Source organism: Etheostoma spectabile, chromosome 15 (assembly GCF_008692095.1).
Source record: "Etheostoma spectabile isolate EspeVRDwgs_2016 chromosome 15, UIUC_Espe_1.0, whole genome shotgun sequence".
NCBI classification, from domain to species: Eukaryota; Metazoa; Chordata; class Actinopteri; order Perciformes; family Percidae; genus Etheostoma; species Etheostoma spectabile.
In genome coordinates this window covers 2,937,562-2,947,853 of record NC_045747.1, presented here as the reverse complement: position 1 = coordinate 2,947,853, position 10,292 = coordinate 2,937,562, and the positions used below count along the sequence as shown (strand labels likewise).

Genomic DNA, 10,292 nt, shown 5'->3' with positions numbered 1-10,292 from the left:
ACACACACACACACACACACACACACCCCAATTGGCATGCACCCATCTCATTGGCCTTTACATTTCCTTCACATGATGCCCAACCTTTCTCACATTAGTGTAACCAGTAATTCAATTATCTGATTGTACAAAACCCCCTGGAATCAGTGGCTTTACGGACTCAAGTGATGACCCATCTGCTCTCACGTGAAAGCAGTTATTCCCTTTAACCACTCCTCTGTACAAAACTAAAACTGGGCATTTTTTGTTGTTGGTTGCCAAGGCAATGCATCCCACGCTGCACGAAAATTAGATTTCCCCTGATTTGTCTCATCAGATCGAGTCCTCCACACAATGCTGGCTGTCTGTGTTCTGTCTGATGATGGATTTAGCTTTTGCAATGATACTGGTCTTGTGATTCCAATAGCTCATTTAGTCAATACAAGCAAAACTACCAGTACTACTACTTTCATAGATTTTTTTTCTTTAATGTAACACTACATCTGGTTTATATTCCATAAGATTTGGATAATCAGATTTTGTGGACATTAAAGTTCTTGTTTTTTATCATTCTTATTTATTTGAAATTATTCACAACATTTCAGTTTCTTTTTAGTGCTCTTACTTTAAAGGTTCAGTTCACCTAAATTCCATGAAGAGATTTTTTTTCTCATTTAGCCCCAGTGGTGTCAAGCTAATCTGCTGAGATTTTGAGATTTCCATCTCTGACTTTTTATTGGCCGTACAATTAAGGTACAGTAAATAGGATTTAGTTTGTGCTTCTCAAAGAATGGCAAATTTGAAGATTTTCGTTGTTACAGCGACATTTCTTTCCAAAACCAATATCCCTATTTCTTAAGATAAGCCACAGAAATGGTTGTCAACAGTTTACTTTTGAGTGAAAAAGAGAAAAAAAATTTACCAATGAAATAGGATGTTAGTAAACTTCTCACAGTGAAGGCTGTGGAGTCATGACACTGTTTGTGAAAATGCACTGTGCTCATCAAATTTTTTATTGCAATATTCATAATAAACTTCAAACTTAATAAAAAGCTATTTTTTGTATAAAAGAAAATAACTCCATTGCCAATGAAAGAACTGTTCCCAATTATAGAGACTGTGATATTACTGTAATACTTGTAATCATGATTTGTTTTCCATTGGAAAACTATAATCCACACCCCCAAAATTGCCAAAAAGCAATCAAAGTGACAGAAGACTATTTGTGTTTTTCATTTTGATCATTAGTTATATATCCCAAAACATATTCCTCAAGTATTTTATTTACCATGTACACCTAAAGTACAAAACAACAAGACTTTAAGTTTTCAAACTATTCATTCAGAAACACATACTTCACATCATCACTTTTCACATATTCCTTTACTTGAGAGAGAATGTCAGCTTACCTCAAAATGGAAAATCCTGGAAGACCTGGCCAGTTGGTTTGGATGGAACAACAGTCCGTGGAAGGAAAACTTGGTTGGACTACAAAAACAAGGATTTGCCTATAATATAGTGGCAGTGACTCCAATTAAGCTAATAAGTGTCTTGCCCCCCGCTTCCCCCCCACTCCCTCTTTCCTTCTCTCTCAGCCTGTCTCTTCCCATATGTTCGTGGGTTTCACATACAGTTACATGTCTGTTACACAGTCCAACTTCACCAAAGCACCCTCATCGTCATCATGTTTAAAGAAACTTTTAGACATACACAAAAGGGAGCGTTGTCACGGTAAAAGCACCAATCCTCACTGGGATACATACAACTTGGTCTTCAACATTGCTAAGGTATGCCTCAATCTACAGACATTAATGGGTCCAACGTGCTCCCAATGTGACCCACTCAAAGCCAGCCTCAACAAAACACAAACACATGGAACGTGTCTTGTGATCGGGCAAATTCATTGTATACCTTTGAGATTGTCACAACCAAATAGCTTGTAACATTAATCTCTGTGGTCCTCATGGCACACACAACTCCAGTCATTATTTTAGATTGGGTATTGGGTATTTGGCCTTTATTTTTGATAGAAAAGCTGAAGACATGAAAGGGGAGAGAGAGGGGGAATGACATGCAGCAAAGGACCGCAGGTCAGAGTCAAACCCTGGCCCGCTGCGTTGAGGAGTAAAGCTCTGTCTATGGGCACACGCTCTATCAACTGAGCTATCCGGGCGCCCAACAGCTGTTTAGTTTAAATATATTTTTTATATATATATATATATTCTATTTGACTTAATTGGAAGTACAATTTCAATTCAAAGTGTCTGTTTTTCACTTTTTTATTTAACCTCAACATTACACAGAAGCATGTCTAATAAAATACAGCGTAAGTTCTTTCAGGAAGACTTGCGTCACATTTCTCTCTCTTTCTCTTTCTCTCTCTCTCTCTCTCTTTCTCTCTCTCTCTCTCTCTCTCTCTCCCAATCCTGATCAGCTACATTCTTATCAGCTGACTCTGGGCGTTCCCTCTGTCAGTTAGAACCAACCAGATTTTGCCACAGTGTCCGTGAGCTATCAAGTTGTTGCATTCAAACTTTTAACCTGTTTTACTCTTTGTAGCTGTCATTTAAGGAAAAATGCAATCTCCAGTTCTCATCGATCCCAGCCCCCAGGGTTCCTCCATCATCAGAAGCCCCACGTTCACATCCACGCAGATCTTAAGGCTCTTCCTTCATCACCACCAATGTCCAAACTCCATCGGGGGGATATTCCTTGTATATCCATGGCTTCTATACATGCATACAGTATAATTTTAACTACGATGGAGTGTAATAGCCACAGACTCAACACATCAACCTATTATGCAGCATGTTCATTTAATATTTCCCTCTTAAATGAAGTCTCTCCAGATTGAAATGTCTGCTGTATAGATCCACTGGTATATGCACGGTTTTAACATTTTGCTTCAGTTTCAACTCACATCCAGTGGCAGAAGAGATGTTCGGATCTTTTACCTGTACACGTCAGCCGTACTACAGAAATACTCTTCTACAAGTAAAAGTCCTCCGTTGAAAAACGTCCTGAAGTAAAAGTACAGAAGTAATATCATCAAAATACACATAAAGTACCAAAAGTTACTCTTTTAGCATAACTGGACTGGAGTAAATAGTGCAGTATTTCCCATATGAAATGAAGTGGAGTAAATGTATAAAGTACAGGAAACTCAAGTGAAGTACCTAGTATTCTACAACTCAAACTGGTGTACTACCACACCACTTGGTCATGCAAAGGCAGGACACAGACAGGCTGGAGGTATCTTAACTATTTTTGAAAGTATAGTATGCGGTCAGCTGTAGTGGAAGAAGTATTTCGATTCTTTACTTTAGTAAAAGCACTAATACCACGTTGTAAAAATACTCCATTAATAGTAAAGATCCCGCATTGAAAATGCTACTCATGTGAAAGTGTCTAAGTATCATCAGGAAAATGTACTTAAAGTATTAAAAGTAAAAGAACTTAGTGCAGAAAAATCCTCACATTTTAGAAACTGGAAATGTTTAAAACAGTTCTGTCAAACTGAAAAGTGTTGAATTGTCTACTGATATCAGCTGGATGTGTAGGCCTATACAGTATATTGTTGGGTAGTTACATTTTTAATTTTATAAACTACACATGTTTTGTGTCAAAAATTCCCAAATTTGTAAAGTAATTAGTAACCTAATCTTTCCAAATAATGAGTAAAGTTGTATTATTATTATTATTATTATAAGATGATTTACTGTCGGGAGCTACCCTGAAACGGAAAGTTCAAGAAAAGTTTCATTTTTACTAATTTCTTTGAAAGCCCTGGTCATTTCTAAGAATGCTTTAGTAATCTGTGCTTCATGTGGAACTGATTGCAAAATGTAATATTTTTTCCATGACCTTTTTTGCTTTGGCCAAAGTGAGAACTGTATGATCATGTGTCTATTAGAGAAGTCTCACAGGTTGTTGGCTCATCAGTGACCCGGTCATGGATGATGGTCAACTTAGTCAGTGTTAGTTACCCAATCAGTTCTCAGAAATCAAGCTCATTATACAAATGTTAACTTGCTTATATATGCAAGAATCTTGAAAACATTGGATTTACAAATTCATCTGATTAGTAGATGATCAACATGAGTTGAGTCGTTGGTGCATAAGTCAGGGGCTGATTTACTTGGAAGACAAAAGAAACGTTGCATGATTATAAATGTAGAGGTTACCTTCACTTTTAGTTTCAGTTTGACGGTGTGTGTGCGTGTACGTGTGCGTGTGCGTGTGCGTGTGCGTGTGTGTGTGCGCCTGTCAATCTGTTCATACATATATATATATAGCTTCAGATAATGTAGCCTACACAAGACAGCCGTACCAGGCAAAGCAGAGTCTCAAAGGAAAAAAGTAAGTTTATTTCTATTGCTTGAATTTATTAGGGTGTTTTTCTATGTTACATATTTATACAGTATAATAATAATAATCAGATAATAAATAATATAATTATCAGATAATAAATAATACAGAATAAATTTAAAGAAAATTGTAATTTGAAAAATAAAATCTTTTCTCTGCTTTTTTTTCTTGATATGATGATTGATAAAATGATGATTGATGAATGATATAATTATAATACATCATTAGCATGTCAACCATAAATGCAACATTGCAAGTCCGGCTGGGCATCTTGTTGCATATCTCTTTCTCTTTCATAATTCATTTGTTGAATATATTAGGCCATGTATTGATACAGTGTCTGCATTATGCAAATTATAAAAGTGCTTAATAGGCCAAATGTTGGCTAGTAAAAGGCTTATAAACCTTCAACAGTGACTCGTTGGCCATAATTGTTAATGTAAGAGTTAAGGCACCCAAATACTGCCATATTATCAAGAAAAATAGAAATAGAAAAATAGGCAACAAAAACAAATGCAGTAATAAATAACACAAATGTCAGTAATGTTCCATAAGACTGTTTTATTATTTGAATCTAACCAGGAGGAGGCTCGTTGATATAACAGTAATTAATCTATTTTTTTAAGAGTGTCCTGGCCAAGACAGGCAGCCGTACAAATAACTCGGTTACTTTTATGCATTCAATCGACAGAGACCAGCAATTCTGGCATGTGTAATGTAAATGAAAATGCTCACTTTTTTGTAATCTTAGGGGGAAATTATTTAAGCACACGCAGTCATTTTCACAATACAGTTTGTTACAGTTTTTTTTGTTTTCTCTGATTTCTAACAAGCATCAATCAATAATGAAGCCACTTTTCATACAGTCTGCATTACCAACATGCATCTTGGCCAAACTGTGGATTCATGGATTTTGGTGAATGTGGTCATTGAATGCATTTTGAGCAAAATGACTCACATGGACGTCTGTTTTGCTCACTGTGTGAAGGGTTTTGACAATATGACTTCAGTTATGACTAATGTAAGCAATCGGGGAAAAAAACACTGTAAGAAGCCTCACATTGCCAGTTAGCAACCACCACCTACTCAAGCAAATTGCTCTTCATTCCCTAATTCTTTTCTCACTTTTGTGTGTGTGTGTGTGTGTGTGTGTGTGTGTGTGTGTGTGTGTGTGTGTGTGTGTGTGTGTGTGTGTGTGTGTGTGTGTGGTGTGTGTGTGTGTGTGTGTGTGTGTGTGAACATGCCGACTTATTGGGACTTTAGCTTATTCACCGCTACCCCCAGAGTTAGGCAAGTCGACACATACCCTTCTCATCTCCGAGCGTAACTCTGTCTGACGCAGAATAAACAAGATTTTCTTGTGCAATTACTTTTTGCATCAAAGGGTTAACTTGGATTTGACTATTCAAATTTTAACATGTATATACATCGTACTTTCAGTAACTCAGACATTGGAACATCTTTTTGTTTCTCATAGATTAACTGACCTTTTGGGATGCTTTTCAACATTGGATATTACAATTTTCTGGTTAGAACATACAGTATGAAAAATAAAAAGTTGCTACATATATAAATAAACACCCCCCCCCCCACACACACACACACTAGATGGAATGGAGAGTAGTCTATGTGGTGTTGGCTCAAGGGTTTGGCCTTGTTGTTGAGCTATTACATAACGCACACAAATACATAACAAACACATGAAAACACACAGTAAATGCACATATATTGTTTGTGAAGATTGTCAAATGCAGTGGATAGAACCTGTTGGCTGATAAGAAAGCCCAACAATTTTGAAGATTATTTTGCTGTGTAGAGCCAATCAGAGACTGAAAAGAGGAAGGTTTAATTTTACTGCAAACTCCGGTCATTTCTGAGAATTTTGGAAGAATGTGCCGGCTGTTACAGCTCCATGTGGAACAGTTTGCTAAATGCTTTTTTTTTCATGATGTTTTACTGTGAGAACTGTATATCATAATCATGGAATTAAACATCCCACATGAATATATACAGAGTTGTGTAATAAACTGTGTCCAAGGTCCTATGCATTGGCTGATAGAGTGCCAACAAGACACTTTGCCATTAATAATAAAGTGTGACATAGCACACAGTTTGGGGAAATTATGTCTGTATTATTTTGTTGATGTATCAATATGTATATTGGTATCTATTTTTTATCTTCCCAGGTGGTGTCCCAGCTTTTGGAGATTTGTCTTTACCCTGACTGAATACCAGTATTGTTACTGCACAGTTTAACACAAAGTAAGCAATTAGGTGCATGATAATGATGTATGGTTACACTAGACTGGCAGTCCTAGTCCTAGTCTTTGTTGCTTTCCTTATCTGAACCAGACAAGTGCTCAGCATACGGCAACCAGGCGGGGCCTGTGTGACCTGCGCCTCCATTGTTACTGGGCTGGTGTCAGAATGTTTTATTACTGCTTGCACTGAAGTGCCATCAAACAAAATGATTTAGAAAAATCTATTGCTAAGCACTTTTTTTACAGTAAAAAAAATGCATGACAAGGCATTAAAAGGGATTTTTACTCGCGCTTTATCTCACCCAAGCATCTCCAATATCAACAGGATGACCCTTCTCGACTACCCTGTTCCAGAATTGGATGCTACCTTGCAAGAGGTGAGCCGTGTCCTGCAGCTCACTTTAGGTCCAGACCTTTACCCAGAGTTCAAAAGTACGCTGGAACAGCAGAGGGAGCTCCTTCAAGAGGCCCAGCAAACATTGGCAGCCATTGCTTCAGGCCAAGAAAACTGGGTGACGGAGCAGTTCAAGAGAGGTCTTCTGTCTTGTGATGACCCCCTGCCCACCTCCACTGCCCTTCCTGTTGTTCTTCTTCCTTCCAAAGCAAAGAGAAGTAGCCAACTGGGGAGGGCAGCTGCTCTGCTCTGGGCAGCTGCAAAGCTGTACAGTGAGCCCCTGTTACTGGAAGGCAATGCACCAATGGAGCGCACACAGCAGTCTGAGGTATTCGCTGCCAGTCGGATTCCTGGCAGGATCAAGATGAGATTAAGGTGAGATTATTGGCAGGGCACAAACTGGTAAGGTTTATTATAGCAAAAAAATGTTTGTTTTCAACACGTAATACTGCTCACTTCTAATCAGTAGCTTTGTTTTCCAGGTATACCCGATAGCCTACATGCCATCATCACCTGTGTTGGAGGAGTGTTCCCTGTGACATACTGTGGCGTCCTGACACTGCCCGGTTTTCTGCAGACCGCTCATTGACATCTACAACCAGCTGGCTCAGGTGATGGATCAACCCAGTGCCGGGGAACAGAATGATCCCTCTGTAATTTGCAGCTCTCAGCTCTGGGCGCAAAGTCTGGGCTGCCACCAGGGAAGAGATCCTGGGCAAGGAGGGATGCGCAGCTCCCTGGGATGATGGAAGCCGTGCTTACCTCTGTCTGGAAGACTGCAACGCGCCCTCTAACTGCTGATATCCTCAATGCATGAGGCTGGGAGGAGGAAAGACAGTCCATGCCTGAGATACTATGACAAGTATTGGATCAATGTGCTTAAACACTGCACCAATGTTTTAATGTTGCATGGGGATCTCTCCCTTTTGTGTTTACATGTCAACCAAATCACACACTCAGGTGACACAAACTTACTAAAACATGTACAGTACCACTTATATTGGTTAGCACTTTATAAATTGATTGACATAGCTAAGTCATCAGTATTAACACTCAGGGCATGATAATTATAATTTGACTTTAGAATTTCTGTTTTTTTAAAATACTACAAAAGCAGTTTAAAACTATTAAAGAACACCATGAGAGAGGAAGAACACAGTAGCCTGTTAGGAAATCAAGACTCAAAGCAAGATGTAAAACAAGTTGAGCTAGTAAAATATTTCATTTCCCAAATGTGTAAAGCAGGTGAAGACAAAGGACAAAATATTTTTCCCTGACAGTGTTCCACTGAACACCAAAACATTATTCAATTTTTCTATTTTTTGACAGGTGATGAACCTGGTGGTGTTCAAGGACAGCACAGCTGGGATGGTGTTTGAGCACAGCGCTGTGGATGGGATGGTGGCTGGGCTTATGACTGAGCATGTGTACAATCTGTCTGAGACTGCTGACTTAGACTTAGTCCATACCGACACAGTTAATGTGAATGGGTCTGTCACATTAAACCTTGTAAATTATGGTTGTCCAACTCCCCTAACATTCCCCTTGCAAGGAGTAATTACCCCAAAGTTAGCTTTCTTGGGAGCAACTCATTCAGTTCTCACTTTTGATGTGCCTTCCTATCCTGATGTGTTTTCTGCTCTCAGAGGGCAAAGGGGCCTGTATGATGCTTGGATCAACTTCTCTTTGCAGCTTTCCCTGAGGCAGACACTTGGGGAATCTGCTTCCAATCACATGCTTGTCACACCTACCCATATGCGCCACTACAAACATGGCCGTTGTGATCCTACATACTCACTCACCATGGATTCCCAAAAGTTAGTAGATGCCTTGATGTCTTGCATTGGCCCAGATAACACAAGTGAATACACTACTGACCTCCTACGCTTGTTCCATGTAGCATTTCTGGAGCATAAGAGCCTCATTAGAAACACCAAAGGTGGTCAAGGAGTTGGTCCACATGTAGCCGTCCTGCGTCAATCATTGCCACCTGACAACCCATTGAAGAAGTACCTTGACCCCTTTGGATGTCCATCGGTGTACCTCACAGGTACAGATCTGAGGGAAGGTGTAGAGTGTGGAGTAGGGAATGTTTATGCCCAAGATCAGCTGGCTGTATGCTACCTTGGAAAGAGAGACAAGGTTCGCATTGTGCTTAATGGAAAGGGGAGCTTTGCTCTGGCACTGGAAAAGATTCAAGAAAGCTGAAGATAAACCTGAAGTTAGTGATGCTTCTAGCTGTTAGGTATGCCATTGCACACCAAATGGGTGGCCTGGAGCATATACTGAATCTGGGTCAAACAGAAAAAAATGATGGAGGACAAACCACTGTCCAGAAATCCCAAACAATGGCAAAACTACTGTTGACTCCACCTCTGGCATGAGCACAGACTACACTCTGGTGATCCATGGTGGTGCTGGAGAAGAGATGATGCTGAACACCGAAGTAAATGCCGTTATTGAGTTTGCTCTACAGACAGCCTTAACCCTTGGATCCCAATTGCTTCAACAAGGTGGAAGGAGTCTGGACGCAGTTCAGAAGTCAGTAGAAGCTCTGGAGGACTGCTTCCTGTTCAATGCAGGTAAAGGCTCAGTATTCAACAAAGATGGCAAAAATGAAATGGAAGCAACCATTGTGGAAGGAAATACAATGAGGTCAGGATCTGTTGCTTGCGTGCAAAGTGTGAAGAACCCAATAAAAGCAGCTAGATGCGTCATGGAGAAGAGCCCACATTCACTCATAGTGGGAGATGGAGCTGAGGACTTTCTGCAAGGGTTGGAGGAGAAGCAGAAGCCTGTTGGGCCTGAGTATTTCTACACTGATACACGTCACAGACAGTTAACTGCAAAGCTCTCTGTTGGAAACACCTCAAAAAACAATCACCCTCAGACAGTTGGAGCTGTGGCCTTGGATCGTTTCCATGGGTTGGCTGCTGCATCGTCCACAGGGGGGTTAGTCGGAAAGCTTAAAGGGCGAGTTGGGGATACAGCAGTAGTAGGGGCAGGAATATATGCTGATGACAAGTTAGCTATTACCTGCTCTGGAGATGAAGATGTATTTCTGAGGCAGACTGTTGCACAGAAAATAGCCAGTCTCTACCACCACAAAGGGTATAGCCTTAGGCAGGCATGTAGAGAAGTGATGGCTGAAAATCTAGATGGGGTCTGTGCAGGAATCATTGCTGTAGACTCGAAAGGTGATGCTATCATTGAAACGAATGCTGGAGTAATGTTTGTGGCCTCAATGATAGGTGGAATTTCACGAGTAGAGGTCTTCCGGCCCTTGAAGA

The 10,292-nt window shown here is 40.0% G+C and overlaps 1 protein-coding gene across 1 annotated transcript in view; it reads left to right on the top strand.

The window, feature by feature from the left end:
* LOC116703795 (uncharacterized) overlaps positions 1 to 10,292 on the top strand; it is a 16,527-nt gene that overhangs the window by 4,181 nt on the left and 2,054 nt on the right. The window contains 3 exon segments of the mRNA XM_032538767.1: positions 8,332 to 9,202; positions 9,205 to 9,297; positions 9,339 to 10,292. The exon segment at positions 9,339 to 10,292 is cut by the window's right edge and continues 2,054 nt beyond it. Of these exon segments, the coding sequence (XP_032394658.1) occupies positions 8,332 to 9,202; positions 9,205 to 9,297; positions 9,339 to 10,292 (1,918 nt within the window).